The sequence below is a fragment of the Patiria miniata genome, unplaced genomic scaffold (assembly GCF_015706575.1).
Source record: "Patiria miniata isolate m_02_andy unplaced genomic scaffold, ASM1570657v1 HiC_scaffold_6, whole genome shotgun sequence".
NCBI lineage: Eukaryota > Metazoa > Echinodermata > Asteroidea > Valvatida > Asterinidae > Patiria > Patiria miniata.
The window spans coordinates 6,712,103-6,732,708 of record NW_024037073.1 but is presented as its reverse complement, the minus strand read 5'-3'; the positions used below and the strand labels follow the sequence as shown (position 1 = coordinate 6,732,708).

General features: G+C 40.2%; 2 protein-coding genes across 2 annotated transcripts; both read left to right on the top strand.

Moving 5' to 3' along the window:
• Window positions 1-648: 648 nt before the first annotated feature.
• On the top strand, window positions 649-1,614 carry LOC119742776 (histamine H2 receptor-like). The gene has a single exon (XM_038218945.1). The coding sequence runs from the start codon at window positions 649-651 to the stop codon at window positions 1,612-1,614; it is 966 nt and encodes a 321-aa protein (XP_038074873.1).
• Window positions 1,615-17,141: 15,527 nt separating this feature from the next.
• On the top strand, window positions 17,142-18,125 carry LOC119742775 (rhodopsin, GQ-coupled-like). The gene has a single exon (XM_038218944.1). It carries the CDS (start codon window positions 17,142-17,144, stop codon window positions 18,123-18,125), a length of 984 nt encoding a protein of 327 aa, XP_038074872.1.
• Window positions 18,126-20,606: the final 2,481 nt, after the last annotated feature.

Below are 20,606 nucleotides of genomic sequence, written 5' to 3'. Positions count from 1 at the left end.
CTGATGTGACTCGAGTCGAGTCCGAGTCACTGAAATTGTGACTTGAGTCCGAGTACTGGACTCGAGTTCTACAACAATAACAATGATTGTAACTATATGAAAATAATTTTAGATCAGTTAAAATTTATTTCATTTAATTGTAAACAATATAAGATTTGAACGAATGTAGGTATTTAGTGTCAAGTTTTTTATCAGGTTTTTCGAAGAGATTATGTGACATTGGAACTGCACAAAATGAAAACCTAGAAAAGGAGGCACAGAATTAAGACACTAAAGTATCAGTAATAATTTGCATGTAACTCACACTGTTAAATATTTAAACAGCTTTCGCAATATTCATTCATCGACTATCATCTGTTGCTATGGCATGATGAACAACTTCCCGTCAATATTAAATTATTAAACGCACAAAGGGGTTTGAAAAGGTTGGCAGGATTTAGCCCCTTTGATTAAAAATTACTGGCTACGCCTGTAAGACTAAGGCAGTGAAAACAAACGATAATTGCAGCCGTGAATACGATTTGCAGTGAAAAGCAAATCACAAAACCTGTGCAAGCCAGTGGACCTATGCGATGAGATACACTGACAACACTGACAAAGTGTACTCTCTGGGAAATCTATTGTTGTACGACCGCGGAACCATCCAACATGAATCCACAATCTGTTAATTTAACCGAATCGCTGAATGAGGAGCCAACACCTCAACTGGCCCCGTTGGAGGTTACCTTCGGCGTGTTGACAGCTCTGACATTCGTTTTGATTCTGACTCTCAACCCGATATGCCTTGTGGTGCTTCATCGCGCCAGCGGCATCCAAGAAACGACCAAGGTGTTCATGGCTTCACTCACCGTGTCTGATATCTGCGTCGGGCTGTTGTGGCTGCTCCCGCAGCTAACACAAGATTTCAACGGGGAATGGGTGTTGGGTTCTTTCCTGTGCACCGCCTGGGGTGTTTCATTTCCACTTCCTGCTGGACTGGGTGTCCTTTCGCTTGTTCTCCTGACAATGGATCGCTTTGTTGCTATCGTCTACTCGCTGCGCTATCCGACACTGATGACTTTGAAGAAAGCAAAGATAACTGTCGCCATCACGTGGAGCCTGGCATTGGCATTCTGCATAATTGTATTTGGCATCCTTTTACCGAGTGCCATATCTCCGGTGGAACCCCGTAACTGCGGTCTCAAGTCATCAGACTACACAGGGTTTTTTGATGGGATCATTGTGGTCATATTTGCAATCTCCCTTATAACAATTTTCATCCTCTACATGTACATTCTTAAAGTTGCCCGTCAGCAGGCACGTCGCATCGCCGCCCAGAATCAGATCAATGTTGATAGGGGTGATCGGAGGGCTCCGCAGAGAGTCAGTACAAAATCGGCTACCACGGTGTTCATCATAACCATGACGGTCTGCATATGCTGGACCCCGGCCATCCTCTTAAGTGCGACTAAAACAATCGTTGGAGAACTGCGGTTCTTTAAGTTTCACTTAATTACAAACTTGATCTTTATCACCAACAGTTGGCTGAATGTTGTCATTTACTATCTGAGGAACAGGGAGCTTCGGAAAGCCCTGCACGAGTTGCTAGCTTCATGCTTTCGCCAGCAATTCTAAAAGAAAAAAAAACCTCGTATCACTTTTACAACTTAACCGCAGGATGCACCAAAGCACCAAAACTTATCTAAACGGTATAACTGAACAGAGTCATGGGTTGACCATTGGACGACACATCCTTGTTGATAACATTATTGTCTGAACAGCTGGAACTTAGGCTAATGGGACCAACGATGGGCTAATGTGATGATGCAAACTTCTTTCTTTTTTTTCAACAAGAGATTCAGTAAAAGTAAGAACGCTTTGTAAATGTAAATTCGATGGAGAACATTCAGCATCGACGTTTGACTGTTAACAGTATTGTAGTCGAGTCATTTGAGTCGAGTCCTAGTTTCAAGCTACTTTCAAGTTCGAGTCGGAGTCACGAGTCATTTGCCGATGTGCATCGACATGCGTTGGGCGACGTTCATTAAAGCTTTAGTCCATCATTTGCAGCCATCCGAATAGTAACTGGCGTAATTATTGTTGAAAAACATACTTGGTTGAAAGATAGTAAGGGGACTAATCCCTGTGAAATTATTATTTCTGGCAAGCTGTCATTTTGAAGTAATCAACGAAAGAAGGCATTTCCAACGGTGCGTCTTAAGACGCACCGTAGAAAAACTTAAATTAGTAGTTCGTTTTGTTATTCGGCGAAGCGCGCGCAAGCATTGGCACGACGCACACGCACCCTCGGTTGCTATCATTCGTCGGATCAGTGCGTGACATCGCGTATAGCTGCAATTCAAAACAATTCAAAACATGATTCAGCAACTTTTGATTTGAAATTGAGATCCTAGAATGCTGTTTTTCTCTCGGAATATACAGCTGAAGCTGAGCTGAAACTTCATCAGGTTAGTTTTTCAGTATCCTTCATTAGATTTTGAACACTTTTATTGCTTCAAACGAACAAAATGCACAAATTACAAATGATGGACTAGGCCTATATCTTTAACACACACACGGTCGTTTTTTGCTATGCTTCCGAGGATTGGCTTTGTGTTTTCCTTTGTTCCCTGATCTAAACTTTTCCCATAGACTAAGCACACAAACCTGCGTTCGAGGACAATAGGCACCGTCGTTCGAGGATGAATGGCCCCTTTGTGCTCCTTTTGTTGTCGGTCCTCGAGCGTAATGCAATGCAGGAAAACACACACCCACACACCCACGCACCCACCCACACATACATAATATAGCGATATGTAAGTGATGCGCTGTCGCATGAAACAGAGAGGGCGCGTGTAATAAGAAACATTATTATTTGTACATGTAACACCATCCGAAAGTGGTGGGAATTACGTTTTTAAAAGATATTTTTGGGGTAACAAAATACGTGACTCGCGAGTCACGAGTCAGCGTCAAGTCTGAGTCATGATGGTGCAGTCCCAAGGGCGGATCCAGAACACAATTTTTTTGGGGGGGCAAAAACAAAATTTTGGTCCCCCGAAAAAGTGGGTCAAAAAAAATTACGGCGTTTTTTTTTATTCTAGATGCTCTTTGGTGCGATCTGAGGCAATTTCTGACCACTTTAGGCCAAAAAAAAAAAGTCTCCGGTTTCTGGTATGGAGCTTGCCCCAAAAGTGGTGCGGCGACGCGGCTTTTTTTTTTTTTTTTACCTGTTTTTTTTTTTTTTTTTGCTTCAAATGTCGGCTGATGACTGCAAATGGTGCCCGACTAAACTTAGTGCAAATATATGGGAGTCCAGAGAGGCCACATAAAGCTTATTCTCGATCATAACCCCATCTAAAAACACGTTAAAATTGTGCAGCAGCAGGATTCCAGTCAAACCAGTGAGTTTGGCGGTTTTAAGACATCATCTTGTATTGAAAAAAAAACTTTTTCATTTTGCCGACGCGCATGGCTGCGGCGACGCGCGCGCATACCAGAAACCGGAGACATTTTTTTTGCCTTAACCAATGTTTTTTTTTTGAGGAAAAGATGGTGGTGTACTCATTGCCTGCCTTTATTGCGATGTCACATAAAAATAAAAAAAAATTGGTTTCGTTTTTGGGGGACCATGTCCCCCTTTGGCCCCCCCCCCCCCGCCCCCCGGATCCGCCCTTGTGCAGTCCGAGTCTATAAGAGCGAGTCTCTTGCTGATGTGACTCGGAGTCGAGCCCGAGTCACTGAAATTGTAACTTGAGTCCGAGTCATGGACTTGAGTCCTACAACAATAACAATGATTGTAACTATATGACAATAATTGTAGATCAGCTAAAATTGTATGTATTTGTCAACAATATAAGATTTGAACAAATGTAGATATTTTAGTGTAAAGCTTTTTATCAAGTTTTTCGAAAAGATTTTGTGAAATTGAATTTGCTTTCTGTAGGCCTAATCATGGCATAGCTATAAAAAAAAGTGTTAAACTGTGGAGTTGAAATGTTATTGATTTTCGTTTGAGATTTTCTTCGATTAAATTACAATGTATCGCTAAATGTTCAAGCATTTGTTTTACTCGTATACCTGATATTGATAAACGTTTAACCTTTAAACTTTTGACGAAACATTGCAGAAGGGATAGTAAACATCAGAAAGCATCCTTACAACAATATACAAAATTATGTCGTACATGTAATCCCTTTTCCAACATATAATTGTTTTAAGTATGGAGATAGAAAAACATGTTCTCAACTTTGAATTACACATCCGAAACGAAGAGTAAGAGTAAATCAATGAAATGAATTCCCCTTATAATGTTTAAAAACTTTGCCAAAAAAGTCAGGGAAAGTGGCCAGAAGTCAATTGAGATTGTACCACAGAGAATCTAGAATCAAAAATCCTGCACCCACGCCCTCGCATAAGTCCTAGACGAACAAAATAATGTTCATACGCTGTAATTTCACCCTGACTAGAACACTGATTACATTTATATACGGAACACGGTGACCGTTTTTAGCCGATTTTCGGCTAACTTTGACAGATTTTTTTTTGTTAAAAAATGAGTTTGACAGACAATTTGACGGAGTAGATTTTTTTTGGCAGATTTCTGGCAGAATTCTGCACAACAAATTTGAAAAAAAATATATATTTCGTTAAAAAAGCTTCAATCTTTTCAAACAAACCCTTGATCATGGGCAGGTTGGCTTGTCTAGGTGCTGATGAGGTTCACTGGGAACCGGACCGCTGTCCGATGACGCAACCACGTTTTGCCTGAAATTTACGCAATTTCATAACAATCTTTATGTTACTGTAGATTGTTTATAAGTAATTTCAACCTTAATTAAGGCAATACTACAACATCTACATATGATTTTAAGTGTCTATAGTGTATTTCGAGTAATTCTGGGGAATTTGGCAGATTATTGATGAATTTGACAGATTTTTGGATTGCATTTAGCAGAATTTGGCCATGACCTTACGGTCACCCTGATACGGAACGACGTTATAACGCGCACATGAAAACGGATGGAGGCACATAATTAGATTATTAAGCATCAGTAATAATTTGCATGCTACTCGCACTTGTGAATATTCAAACAGCTTTCGCCGAATTCATCCATCTACTATCATCTGTTGCCATGACAAGATGAACAACTTAATTCCGTCAATATTAAATTAATAAACGCACAAACCGTACACAAAGGGCTTTGAAAATATAAGCAGGAATTGGCCACCTTTGTTCAAAATTCCTGGCTACGCTAGACTTGGAGCCAAGTCGGTAATTCGGGTAACAGGTTTAATACTGGCTCCGCGCACGCAATATCGTTGCAATGCGCGTAGTCTGGTTCCCAGACCAAATGATGCTGACTATTTCTGATAAAATTACCGACTTGGCGAAAACGTTTTGAATTTTTTACACAACATAAATATGCGAGTATTTTGAATCGCTAGCGAATTCTATGCGAGCACTCTGATTGGTTCAGATTCCAGAGTGTATTGTAGGCCGCCACGGATAGTACTTCGAGGGTTTGTACTTTGTGTTGTGTAACATTACAAATCGTCACCGACACCACGAAGTAACACTCTACCGTACGAAAGCCCTTTAGCGCCACTGCAAGTATATATGTTACAGATTATGTAATTCGTTATTACGGATTATGTAATTCGTTATTACGGATTATTAATTCGTTATTACGGATTATTAATTCGTTATTACGGATTATTTCATTCGTTATTACGGATTATTAATTCGTTATTACGGATTATTAATTCGTTATTACGGATTATTAATTCGTTATTACGGATTATTTAATTCGTTATTACGGATAATTTAATTCGTTAGTACGGATTATTAATTCGTTATTACGGATTACTAATTCGTTATTACGGATTATTAATTCGTCATAACGGATTATTAATTCGTTATTACGGATTATTAATTCGTTATTACGAATTATCAATTCGTTATTACGGATTATTAATTCGTTATTACGGATTATTTAATTCGTTATTACGGATTATTAATTCGTTATTACGGATTACTAATTCGTTATTACGTATCGTTATTGTTGTATGTTTCCCATTTACTTACTTAATACTTTCTGCAAACATATTACGCCTCATCTGCAACGGCACGCGGTATTAAATGCTATACATCTTGAGACTTAACTGGTATTTATCACGAGAAAGAAGACGTCAAGACCTAACACAGAAGTCTCAAACTTCAGAGAACATCATTGCATTGCACGGTAAGAACTTTACAAAACACTATTTGATTTCAAATCAGATAATTGTGTGTTTAGTGATAGATTTAACTTAGTGATGCCGCAACGGCTGGACTATATTCATGCGACGAAACGCCACTGCACTCCTCATAGGCCCCGCTTTAAGTTCACGAACATGCCATTGTTTTGGGGTATTACAAATTGTTATTGGCAAGTCAAGCTAAGTTTTACCAATCGAAGAGGGTAGTTGTTGTCGTTGTGTAACAATGTATCATGTTTAATTCATGTTTGAATATGGAACATCAACATGAAAATAAAACTACACATATATTTGTGGCCTCGCATCCAATGAGACTTAGTATGAAGTGTGATCATGATGTCAAAATGAAGGAACTCACATTTTTATCTCTAACACCTCACTGTAAAAATACATATCGAGTTATAATTAAATCAAATATCATCAGGGACAATCTATGGGCTGTGGACTAAGTCAGTGCCGAGTGTGAAATTGATCTGATTTAAGAAATTGACCGAGTGAATTGGTGAAAGAAATGTGTAAAAACGCCATGGGAAAAAGTTTGGAAATAAATGCCGGAACAGCTAATAACAATAATTCAAAGGAAACAAAATTGTAGTGTTCACACAAATTGCCAACAAGAAAAATCTTAACAAAAACAATACACTCTAAGAACGACTTAGTCTAGACCTATTCAAATATGAACTGGTTTTCATAGTTAATGAAAGTTGACTAGGAATTGTAATTAAACATGCAAAGTTTCATATGACTAGAAAAAGTATCTGTGTTCGACTACAGTTTAAGTTATTTGCATAACTATTATTCCAAAGTCAATAGTATTGACTGGAAAAATCTGATCTGACTGATTTTCGGTTGCATCAAGCTGACCCCGAATAGATATTAAACTTTAACTTGTTTCTCATCAAATCTTATTTATGCGTTTTTAAAGTGTAGCTTTTTCTAAATAAAAAGAAAATCACTTGAAATAGCCTAACGCATTATTTCCCCTTCAGCATTTGGCTCCGCCCTTGAGTCTCGCCCTATTTATTATAAATTATTCCCAAGATATGTGAAAAACCTAAATTTACGCTGTGTTCAGCCATCACAAAATTATGACAATGACGAAATGGAAATTCACGTTAAAATGTTCTCTTCGCCAAGCATCTATGACCAATCCTTCCAAATCCCAAGTGTTGCATTAGGAATATTGCTTTAAACAAGTTTCTTTTCCCCCTATTACTCCGTTACACAGAAAATAAATGTTGAGTCATAAGACTCATTTAGGTGAGTCATGATTTTGTCCGTGTAGTGAGACACTTTTGGACTTCAGTGAGTCATTTGACTCACATGAAATGAGTCAAGTTACTCGGGCTGGAATAATATTTGGGTCTTTTGACTCATTTTGTGGCGTTTAAATGAGTCACCATTGTGTCCGTGTAGTGACACACTGCCATGTGATAAACGAGTCCAATTACTCAGAATGGGATACATGTGAGTCATGTGACTTGAATGTTTTTTTTAGCTGCGTCCTGTGCTGAAACACTGCAATGTGCATAAACCATCAAATTCGAAGACAGTTTACGCACAAGAGCATCAGTAACACAAGTAAAAAAAGATTTAGAGGGCATATATACCTTGTTGATCACAAAATGCCTTTGCTCACTGCGCCTAACACTAGGCCTAACACAATGTAGGCCTAGTACTAACGTTAAACCTAGGCATACGACGGCAAAGCCACTTTCGTAATTTAGGCTTGGCTACACAGAGCAAACAGTGCTTGATAACAAGGAATTAAAAAACTACCGTGAATCGGGAAGATTGCATTCAATTATTAACAACACGATAGCAGCGTTTAGAACATGAAAATACCTTAAATAAGAAAGAAAATGACAAAAGCTCTGGCTCCCACTACTACGCGACAAAAACAATGGCGGATTGATGCAAACAACGGGTTTCCTGTGCTTGCCCGCACGGGCTCGGGGATGACTCGGTGCCAGCTTGGTACTGAGTCATATGTCAAACCAGACTCATTTTCAAGGGACAAGTGAGTCAACAATAAACATTCTAAGTGAGTCAATGCCCTTTTGACTCGCTACGTAAATGTCAATGAGTCTGATGCGATGCATTGGTGTTAAATACGAGTCAAATTTACTATGACTCACTAAAATCGTCCAGAAGTGAGTCAAGAGACACAACAATTTGTTTGTGTGTAGAGGAGGTGTTGTTCCGACGGTTACACCTCTATGTTCCGACACCCCTATGTTCCGACTGCACACATTCCTATTCCTAACCCTAACCCTAACCCTAACCCTAACCGGGAGTACCACAATCTAGGTTGTCGGAACATAGGGGTGTCGGAACATATAGAGCAGTCACCGTTCCGACAACTGGCCAGCCACCTTGGCGCGGCCGAGTGGACAAAGCTGTCAAAATTTTGGGGGTTGACGCACGCGGACGTGTCAAAGCTAAGGGCCGACTACTTAACCACGGAAGAGTCCGCGTTTCAAATGTTGATCGGCTGGAAGCAGAGGGCAGGGTGCCAAACAGATTGGATGAAGCTAGAAGAGGCCCTTACAGCTTGTCACCGGCGAGATCTAGCTGAAGAAATTCATAAAGGTAAACGAAAAAAACAGCACTGCCATAATAATATATTAGCGGAACATATCTTGCAAATAATGATTTTATTCGAATTCTTTGGCGAGTCTCATCTGAAATCCTGCAGTTATGACTGTGGTTAGAACGGGTTAGCTGGAAAACTTGTCTGAAAACTATCGGTAAGATACATAAGCCAATATGGCTGAACAAAACATTTGGACGGCGGGAAAATAACAAACTTCATTTTAGTCAGAAGGAATATATGACTAATTTTGACAAGTATTCGATCTTTCTTCAGAGACATTGACTGCGCGTCATTTGTAAAAACCACCACTGATGGCTAATTTGGGTAGTAGTCAATGACTTTCTTATACACAACTTATTTTAATCATCACTGACGGCAAATTAGTCTTTCATAACAGACAATTAGTCATTCAGCAGTTACTAAACAAAGTTATTCATTTTGACAAACAAAGAGGCCTCAATGACGAATTAATTTTTAGAGTGCAGGTTACTTACAATGTTAAGTACACGATGCAACATCCAGATTTTTTGTTTCCATGATGGCATGACATGATGTGGTGCAAGTTGACGACAGTTTATTGTGTGCAGTTCTTTATCAGAAGACGTTTCTGTAGTACAGGTCAATGTTTTTTGGATTGGTGATCCTTTGCAAATGCAATAAAATAAATTGCAATTTGAATGTCTCTTAACCCCTCTTTCGAATTCGATCTGGACATTTCTGAAAGTCAAGTCAAGCACGAGTTTTAATGGATGTTCAAGTGAAATGTGACAATAGTTGGGTCACAAACTGAGAGCGCAAAATACATAGGGTTGCAGACCAGTAAATAAACTTCCATAGACCTCCATGGCAAATGCTCCTACTTCAGAAATTCGGGGAAAATACTCACAACTCTCCAAGGCCTGTTCGAGACACACATCCAATTAAAGCTTATTTCATCATCTTTCATTTTCTTTTCAATTTTCGGGGGGGTCAACTGATGACTTTTAGGAGAAATTTCCATCCGAAGATGATCACCCCTGAAAATAGTCCTGAAGCCCATCGCCATTTTGAAAAACGATACACTCCATTGCAAACTAGAGCGCTTTAAGGGCCCCATTTCATCCAAATTGAACGGAACTACAAGCTCACAGTCCTGTGCACGGCTTCCACTCATATTTTTACAAACCCTCAAGTTCATGGCCAACAGCATGCTCAAATACTGAAGATTTTGAGGGCATGCAAATCGTGATTTGGCCGGCGTAGGCAATTTCGGACAGATTTACTGGTCTGCAACCATTGACTCTTCATCACCATTACTTTTCTCTTCATCCGTCCAATTTGACAGCAACATTCAGACTAGGTGCGTCTCCATCTCCACCTGGAGCAGCTGGTCCACACGGTCATCTCTTCAAGCTCTGATCCCCTACTGTGGAAACGTCAATGCAGTCATCAAGCGGATCCCGATGGGCCAATAACCAATCATGACATCATGGAACATTTAAAAACTAAAACTATTCTGATGACATTTAGGACAATCATCAGAACTATTGAAAAAAATCCTTTCCTCAATTTCATACCTAAATCCTGTGTTGAAACACAACACCGTAATATATTCAAATTAGACGCTCTGTGATTATAGATGATGGAATCCAGAAACTTGAACCAAGCAATTTGAACAAAAGATCATCATTGAAACATAACTTTCGAGTTTCGAGTGTAGAATCCAAAATAGGTTTACAATCATAATATGGGACGGGAAAAGTGAGTGGGACACGTCCCCTGTTAAAAAAAAAAAACAATTTGCTTGGAAAAAAAATTCTGCCAAGCAACTCCATGTAAGGAACCGAATAATTTTAAGCACAGTTCATAGGCCTGTGTAAACAAAACAAACGTAGTCTTTGCAATGAAACATAAGGGGCTTATCTATGCTATTTTATTAGTTATTATGTTATTACAGCATTGACCTGTTTAAAGATGTATTTCCCGGTAGTTCTAGTTTTAGAAATACACGTATCTTAATTGTGATTACTATTTTTCTAGTATCAACATTATTCAAACCAAATCATGCAACTCACATTTATGGCCCGTCTCAATTCAAATAGAGTGCCAGAGATGTTGCAGGTAGAATCGTTCACTTTCCCCAGAAGGAGCTTTGCACTTGGACCATACATGTTCTTTGAAAATATCAACTGCATGCCTCACCAATTCTGATCGATTCACTGCGCAAAGATTAAGGTGAAGTTGTTCTTATAATGCAAAATTAATTTTATAATCCGAACACCATTATTTGCAACTTGCTCGGAACTCGTTCCAAATTTGAATTAAGACAAACCCTTGGGCCCCCTATAATTTGAATTATTCCTTGATATTTTGTGTGCAAAATGAAAATCCGCTTTTCCGTGGGTTTGTGAAGCTCCAAACCAGACGCAACAATGTTTATTTATTTTTGGTTGAAAGCAAATCTTACTTGAAAAAAAAAATTCTTAGGAGAAAAGACATACAGTACAACGTCCATTGTTTATTTCGTTTGGCTATGCATTTTTAGCTGTGGTGTACAATTTGGGATGCATAATTTAGAACATATTCGGGGTGGATCCATGCATTTTGAGGGGGGGGGGGGTTTATCGGCAAATCAGTTCTGAAATGTATGGACAGATTTTTTTATCCGGCCACTAGGCCTCCGAAGAACATTGGATGGTTGGGGGGGGGGGGGTAATTATCATCAGTACAATTCTCATAATTTTCCGCGTCAGAGTATAGGGGCATGCTATTATTGATTTATTTCTCGGGGGGACCATACCGTGATACTCAATTTGCGTGATACTCAATTTGTTTCTTTGTCCAGAAACTTCATCTTGGTTTGTGTGAGTCCCCTTTTGTTCATTTTATTATGGCCTATGATTCCCTCATTTACCACATTATGTTATGCCTTGTAATTGCGGCACTTAAGTTTCTCGTTATAAATTGAATATTGTACAATGGCAACATGTCACTCTGTATACTGTCAATTTTAATCGGTTAGAAATAAGTCAGCTAATATATAACAAACAAATTGGTGTAAATCCTGTTTCCTACAGTTGTCGTTTTGTCTTCAAGTTCAGCAGGTATTGTCAGGTTTTTATTTGTTGCAACCCCATTTTTAAAACCCAAGCTCCGTCCCAAATCGGGAACATTCCATGTGGATCGTATTCTTCTGATTTTCCCATTTGTAAATAGCGCGTTGCTATCAGGGTGTAAATCTCAGCACTTAATTTAATTAAATTTGATGAAAAGCTCAGTGTACTTATTATACATTAAACAAAGAACATGCTTTTGTGGAAAATGATGACGGCACTCTTGCTGATACCCAACCGAAGGAGCTCGGAATTATTTTTTTCCCAAGCTACAGCAATTTAAATCTTGGTCAATTTGAAAATGAAACCTGTAAAACTCGCTGCTCGCGCACACCATAGCTACGTGCTGAGCAAAAAGTCATTCGAGACCGGTTGTTTATGGAGGAAGGTGTGTTCCTTCCTACATTGCGCAGCTCGTAAACGGTGACTTCGCCTCGCGAGGTGACTCGAAGAGGGGGATTTTTGCCTGACTCATGCAAATATACATGTAGTCCCATATGTTCGGCCTAACGAATCAGAAAACTCAACAATAATCATATCTCTATTGCCCCCCAAAAATATACCATGTGCGACCATGGAGGAATTAGGAATTTGCTCAGCACGTACCTCAATATTGTTGTGCGACGGGCTTAAAAGATTCGCCTTTTAACAATTCTTTCTCCTAAAAACGCTCCATCTCCATCTCCATTGGTTAAGTCAGCAAAATATCCTGCCGGATACATGGAAATAGTTTGGAAATAGACTAGGCCTACTGGTAGATATAGATTACTGATGTGTCCAGTGAATTCAGCTAGAGTTGCGCTGTTCACAGCAGCCGAGAGGTGAGATGGACCAATAAATAAAAGCAACCCTTAATCATACAGTACAACTTAGGCGTTGCTTTTCAACTTGCATATTTAAAGCTATAGTCCATCATTTGCAGCCATCCGAAAAGTAACTGGCGTAATTATTGTTGAAAAACAAACTTAGTTGAAAGATAGTAAGGGAACTAAAACTCCCTGTGAAATTATTCTTTCTGGGAAGCTGTCATTTTGAAGTAATCAACGAAAGAAGGCATTTCCAACGGTGATTCTTAAAGAAGCACCGTAGGAAAATTTAAATTAGTAGTTCGTTTTGTTATTCAGCGCAGCGCGCGCAAGTGTTGGAACGACGCACACGCGCGCGCGGTTGTTATAATTCGTCGGATCAGTGCGCGACGTCGCGTATAGCTGCAATTCAAAACATGATTCAGTAACTTTTGCCAAAATTTGAAATTGAGATCTTAGAATGCTGTTTTTCTCGGAATGTACAGCTGAAGCTGAGCTGAAACTTTATCAGGTTAGTTGTTCAGTATCCTTTATTAGATTTTGAACTCTTTTGTTGCTTCAAACGAACAAAATGCAGAAATTACAAATGATGGACTATAGCTTTAAGTTATGACATGTTTAGGCTTCGGAATATATCATTAATATCATACGTCCACGCAGCAGGTGATGGGGGAGCTTCCACCCAATCTCCCCCTCGCCGTCTCAAGCCAATCCGAGCAAGAATTCGCTGAAGTTGACGTATACTGAATAAAAATACATGATTTGTAAACAATTCGTCACTAACACCACGAAGTAACACCCATCTACATACCAGTAAAAACTAGCAATCGGAGAAAACGGCAACTAAAGTTGAACGCCTTCTAAAACAACACTTTGCGTCAAAATGACAGAGTATTTTCTGTTGGGTTTCTCGTTGTGGACACTTGATGAATTGAATTTATTAAATCTGCTGTTTTTCACCCGTTTGTGTATTAAATAAACAAGAAATAAGAGAAAAAAGATGAGTGTTAGTTCGTGAAACCGAAAAGGCTGCGAAATGGTAAATTTTCGTTTTCACGAAGTAACACTCTTCATTCAACACGGGGAAAGTGCAACTTCGGGTCAGCGCGCGCGCGCTCATGCAACTTGTCACAAGAAGAGTGTTACTTCGTGAAAACGTTTTTGCTCACTTATGAGCAGAGTGCGCGCCATGCATTGCAATGGTAAATGGAACTTGAGTGTTACTTCGTGAAAACGAAAATTGTCACTTTTGCGCAAAAGTTGCCATGGATACTTAGCGTAATTATTAAAGTAAAGCTCTTGAAGCTTTGAAACTTCGTGCAATGGTAGGCCTTGATGAATAATGTTTAAAAATAAAAAAAAAACTGAAAATCGAAAAAAAATATGGTTTTAACACGGTAGAGTGTTACTTCGTGATGTTGGTGACGATTTATAAAGTGTATGTTTCAAAATTCTCAACATTAAAATGACTGAGAATGGGTTACATACTACATTCGAAAGAGCGTTGAAGTATATGGGCCCGGGATAGCATAATTATAATTCTTATTCCACACAAAAAAATAAGAAGATATAGGTACGTACGTCATAGAAATGTTGTAAATTCCATCCAACATGTCAACAATCTCACGTCGTTTCAGTCCTTGCTCAAATAGAGCCGCAATGATGTTGTCGCCTATTTGAACCATGAACGCAATAAGGAAAGTAGTATTCAACTAAACATGTCTTGATAACATCTTCACATACCTTCTATATTTTTGCAGGGGGTGGGGGGTCAGGCCCGTCAGATTTTAATGTCGACAGGTTTGTTTTCTCCGGACGCTTGGCCTCCCGGTAAAATCAAGGGGCGGGCTGGTACCATTCTTTCAATGCGGGCGCTGTTCAATTCCGACGATCATCCACACTATGTCGCACATTAGTGTACAAATTTACTGGTAAAAAAAAAATCCTGTTTACCTTTCAGCACGTATGACCATGGGCGAGTGCCCTTGTTCATCTCTAACCCCCCGGCATTGCTACACCCGACTGCATATTTGTATTGTACTTAGGCCTACACCTGGAAACAAGTCAAAATATTCTTTGTAAAAGAGTTCTGAAAATTGAACTTGGAAATGAACCTCTGGCCCGAACTAATTGGGGTTTCCAATTTTAAAGCATTTTGGATTATTGGGCTCGAAAGTGGCGCTATTTTGCTATATTGTGGAGGGATCTTTTTCACGATGGCTACTTTTCCACTTTGGGAAAAATAGGGGTCGTCCTCTTTGGGTGAGGATTTCTCAAAAAGTCTGTGATGAACCCACATTCAAAAGAAAATGAAAGATGACATGTTGATCATCACTTTTCTGTGCAGCCTAAAAAGCTGTCAGAGTTATTTTTCGAAAGAATTTTGAAGTATGGGTATTTAGCGCTGGTGTCTATGGGAATTTTAATACAGATTACAGGGGTGCAACCCTATATAACAGCCATATGGTTGCGAAGGGCGATTTCTAAAGATGACGTGACACTTTATTTTGAATGAAACTACATGTACACAGACATGGTCGAGCTGGCGGGTGAAATCTTTGAAAATTAATTTCTCCAGTTTGGAAGACCGTATCTTCATGCAACTTTCAGGATTTATTTCTCATATAATGATCCAACTATTGGCTACAAGTCGTAGTGATAGTTCGTTACTTTTCGTTGAAATTGGAAAATTAGGCCTCGCTACGTGCAATTTTGAATATTGTAACACTGGTGTGCGCAATATCCATCAATCTTTCAAGCCTCACGAACATTAAGGAGGTTCCTATCCATTACGGTATGCAGTAAACAATGGGATAAAAGCCTCCTGCACGAGTTGTTAATTAATAAATATAACACTTTTTGCCGGCTTCCATTGGTCGATACCGAGACCCACGCCATGTCACGCCGAGTGACGCTAATGAATATGCTAATAAAATGCTCGTCATTATCGTGTGCTGGGCCGAAATCAGTCAGCCATATAGCGCCTACGGCGCTTTGCTGAACAACGCACATGGGTTGTAATGGGTCGCAAATTGAATTTTTTTGATCGTCTTCGAAATTTTCCATGGAGATGGTTCACGTTGCCAAACTAGCGTCCGCAAAAACAGATTAAGCTGATATTCGGAATATACTTAGATGATATAAGTGTTCAACTACTCGTGAAATAACAACTGGGATAAATTGGGACATATACATACATTTGGGGATGTTTTAGAACGATTTCTTCGACATGAAGGTCAGCTTTGACAGTAACCAGTGTGGAGGTTTCGGCATCGATGGCGGCGATTTTTCATTGACATGAAGTTTAGAATTTCATCTTCAGTTAAAATGTAACATTTCAATCATACCGAGCATATTTTCTGAGAAACTCCGTTATAGCGTCTAAGTACGTAATCGGATTAGCTTTGTCTAACAACGGCGACGCTTTGCGGTTAGCAACCATATGGCTGATAAGGCGTACCATTACAACAAGTACGCACGGCCCTGGCGAGGTGACAAACTTTAATGAGCTCTGATATCATCATTTCATTTACATACAGCCAATTACAGCGTGCACTGGCTGATTTGGGAAGTAATGAATACACATTAAGCGCATACGCGGTGTCCTGATTTAGCCGCGTGCAAATGCAGTAAACAAATGACCATTAGCCAATCAGCATGTAGTACCGCACGTAAAGAACAAGCTGCACGCGCGCGCGCACCCGGCGCACACACAAGCCAAAATTGGGTTATCGGCCGATTATACAGTCGATCAACTACGTACATAAAATTTTGGTGAATTTCGTTCAAATTTGGTTTGAATATTCACTAGAGTTGACAGCAACTAGCTGTGCAGTTACTTTCTGAATAAACTTCGTGAGTGACAGGCAAATAGACTGCCCCGTATGCCACCTGGCCGAGCGAATCGGCCACCATGAAACGCATGTATTGTTATTGGATGTCTGACATAGTCAGTGTGCCCGAAGTGCAATTGCTGTCGTTTTGAATTCGAAAAGTACGTACTTAACATTTTTCCACAAGCAGAAATATTTGGTTTCTACAGCAAGCAGACAAACTAAATTTACATTGGGTACAGTTACTGTGTTCAGTACCCGTTTCTTTTAGGAGTTATGGTTTCAGTAAGTCGAGGGTGTATGCATTAGCCTATACCCATCTGTGTGTGAATACAGCGCGTATTTCAACGCTGATCGTTTGTATGGAGGATGGCCATTTACATGTACTTGTTGTAATGCACTAACACGTGTGCGAAAACTCAGTCGACCGTGCGATGGGCCATGCGCCACTGCGTTCATAATGTTCTCTCCCTCAACGGTTCACTTTACATGTAGGCTCAGTGGTCGTCGCAACTCATCCCTGACTGTTTGTTTCTAACACATTCTGATCAGGCAACGCCATTTTTACACCGTCATGGATACTTCTAGTTCAACGGACAGCCAACCGTCCGAATTCAGTGACTACAACCAGAGAGTCGTGGTAGCCATAATGATTGGAACTGCGTCACTCGTAGGAATTATCGGCAACTCCCTGGTGATCGGGGCTGTGCTTCTGTCGAAAGTGCTGCAGACAACCACCACCGCCTTCATTTTCAGTATGAGCGTTGCCCATTTGTTGTGCAGTTTGGTGCTTCCATGGGATGTGGTAGTTCTGCTGAGTACGGGCGACCTACCCCGTGGTGATCGTGAGTGGATCTGCAGTGTGACCACCGTTACTATCTCCATCACCATCGGCGTTGGCCTTTACACGCTGGCTGCCATCGGCTTGAACCACATGCTGCTGATCACGCGACCGACGGCCAAGTTCTTCACGCCCAAGAAGATTGCCGCGGCCATGGTGGTCACTTGGCTCATCCCGTGCCTAGTCGTCGTTGTGCCACCACTGATCAAAGTGGGCCAAGTCGGCTTCAACGAGAAGTTCCACCTTTGTGGTAGCAAATTCACTCCCGGCTGCAAAACCTACAACTCCATCCGAGTTCTTGGCTTGTACCCTATCCCCCTCGTGTGCATCATCGTCTGCTGCGTGCTCATCTGGAGTCACCTTCGCCGCCACGCCCATGTACCAGCCACGTCCTCGGACATCGTCGGCCCGACTCAAATGATCACCAAGACCATGCCGTTTCTTTTGGGTGCCACGATTATTTTCATGACACCATATGCCCTTTGCAGAGCCAATAGAAGCTTCGAGCCAGCCCTAGCGTACGCAAGTGCCATCTTGTTCTCCAGCTGCTCCATCAACCCCATCATCTATGGGATACGGCACCGTGACTTCAAGACCGTCTTTGGCTGTATCTTGCGTCGCGGTTGGAACGACATCCCCCAACCCTCAGCCCTGCTGCAGTCCATGGGAGGAGTCAAGAGTCAGGATAAGGAGGAGGTCGGTCTCCATGGCGATTAAGATGTGATGTTATTTCCATTGATAGACTTTAAGTGAGTCACATACGAGGTTTGACCGCTCATGTCCTACCGATGCATAACTCTAGCTGAATCCTACATTCGAACGAAGCTCACAATATGACTGATAAACACTTGGCTCATACCACCCCTCATCACCATCTTAAGTTCTACAGTTGAAAGATTGCCTAACCAGTTTTAGGATATTCCTCACTTAAACATAACGCCAGGGTAATCCTAGCTAAAACATGCACTGACCGTACAGATTCACCGTTCAGGTCTCTTTACCTACTCATGTGCAGATGCTGTCACTCTTCGTGATGTGGCCGTCCAAGAGCAGGCTATAAAAGTGACCGCTTTTCAGCACTATCGAACATCACTTCGTCACAAGGCGCTACTGTTCGGTTCACACTGAATCAATGTACATGTATTGATTTTATGCTGCCAAACAATGGCTTTGTACCTTGTACGTTACATGATTTCATTTAATATGTAGTTAAAACATCATTCAAAGTTTCCAGTTCTTTAATTATGTCTCGTTGCAGGACTAATGAGAGCACATATTATGAATGTTTAGCTTGAACTATTCAATGTAAGCATTGTAATACACCTGTGAAACCCATTTGATTGCTATATTTTCATTTTGTATGTTTAGTGTGGTTTTTCATATTCGGTATCTTCCATTCGTTATATTATTGCATGTAATTTGCAACTCGAGTTACGTATTAGGCCTACAAGTCTTCAGTAAATCGAGAAAAAAAATTGAGTTCCATCATGTTGCTATATTTATATTTGTGAATTTGGTGCAGTTTCCCTATTTGTTGATTGGTGGTATAAATTTACTAACTAATTCGTGTTACTTTTGTTCTGCATGTCGTCAGTAATATTCGTCGCAGAGCTGACAAACCGGCGAATCGACCATTTTGGCGATTTCGATCTTTTGTTATTTTTAGGCTTTATGAAGGTTGCTCTTTCAAGTATTTATGCCAAAATTCTTAATATTTGTCTGGATTTTGAGATTCAGAGCCCCCCTTGTGGCGAATCACTCACAAAAACAAATCCATAATTTGACATAGTGACGAACACGAAATTTCGCTGGTAACCAGCTTATGTAAGGTGTGCGTTCCAAGTACCAACGAATGTTATTCGTCAGTTTGTCGGATTGCGCGTGCGTGCACGCGCGATCCGACAAACTGACGAATAGCATACAAACATTTCGCTGGTAACCAGCTTATGTAAGGTGTGCGTTCAAAGTACCAACGAATGTTATTCGTCAGTTTGTTGGATTGCGCGTGCGTGCACGCGCGATCCGACAAACTGACGAATAGCGTACAAACAGTGTGAAGAACAACCGGATATTGCAGATTAATGTAATTTGACAAACTGACGAATGCGTTTACGATCAAATAAAATCATATCGCACAACTTCTCTGATTAAATAAGTGACCTGGTGGATACTTAGTTTCATATTTTATTCAGAATATATACTAACAGTTTTTTTATCGAAACATTAAGGGTAAAATACGGCGCCCGGAGAATTGTCCAACTTCAAACGCGAATTACTCCAAACAAGGTTTTCGCTTATTCGTCGGTTTGTCAGCTCTGCGACGGTATAAGTCGAGATGGTGGTGATAATGTACGGTTAAATAGATTGACGTGATGGGTTTTTTTCGCGAGAAAAGAATTAATTTGCTCGATTTGTTGGCTTAAGTCTGTTTACTTCTAATTCATATTTCTTTAGATTTCGATTTGTGTCAGGGAATAATAGTCCTGATAGTTTGTTAACCCACACTCGTGTTCATTTCATAAAATGAAATGCATTGTGTGTATAAAGGGATTATCCTTTACGATTTTTCAAGAAGAATGTTGGTTATACAGATTGTTTATGGCATATAATCCGCAACTGAATAACATTTTGTCTGAAAAAAAAACTTTAAATATATACATTTTTTTCACTTACAGGCAGTGGCGTAGCCAGGAATTTTTCAGTGGGGGGGGGGGGGGGGGGGGGGGCTGGAACATTTCATGGGGGACGCCATGTAGATCAATGATAATTTTTTTAGAAACTCAAAATCTCAGTGGGGGGGGACAAGGTTTCATGGGGGGGGACTGTCGCCCCCCCCCCCCCCCTCTCCCCCCCCCCCCCCCCCCCCCCCCGTGGCTACGCCACTGCAGGTCATACAGTTAAAGTTTATGTAAACTTGTATGAAAAGTCAAAGAAAAGTAACTCCCATGATCTATTTGACACCAAGTTTGTGTTAACTTGCCCTAAAAAATTATCCAGACAAATATGTTTATTTTGTAACATTTTATGTTCGTCTGTCGGTCTTCTAAGTTCTATGCTGTTATGTTTACTTTTAGGTACCTTCAATGGTACTATGTTTAATTAACCTGTTCATTTGTTTAATTAAACTAATAGCGCACATATAGTTTCCAAATATGGCACTAACAAGTTTGAGGTCGGCAATTTCGTCTTTAAAAATCT

Coding starts and splice junctions, on each gene's coding strand:
- LOC119742775 (XM_038218944.1), top strand. CDS start 17,142: ATGGATACTTCTAGTTCAACGGACAGCCAACCGTCCGAATTCAGTGAC.
- LOC119742776 (XM_038218945.1), top strand. CDS start 649: ATGAATCCACAATCTGTTAATTTAACCGAATCGCTGAATGAGGAGCCA.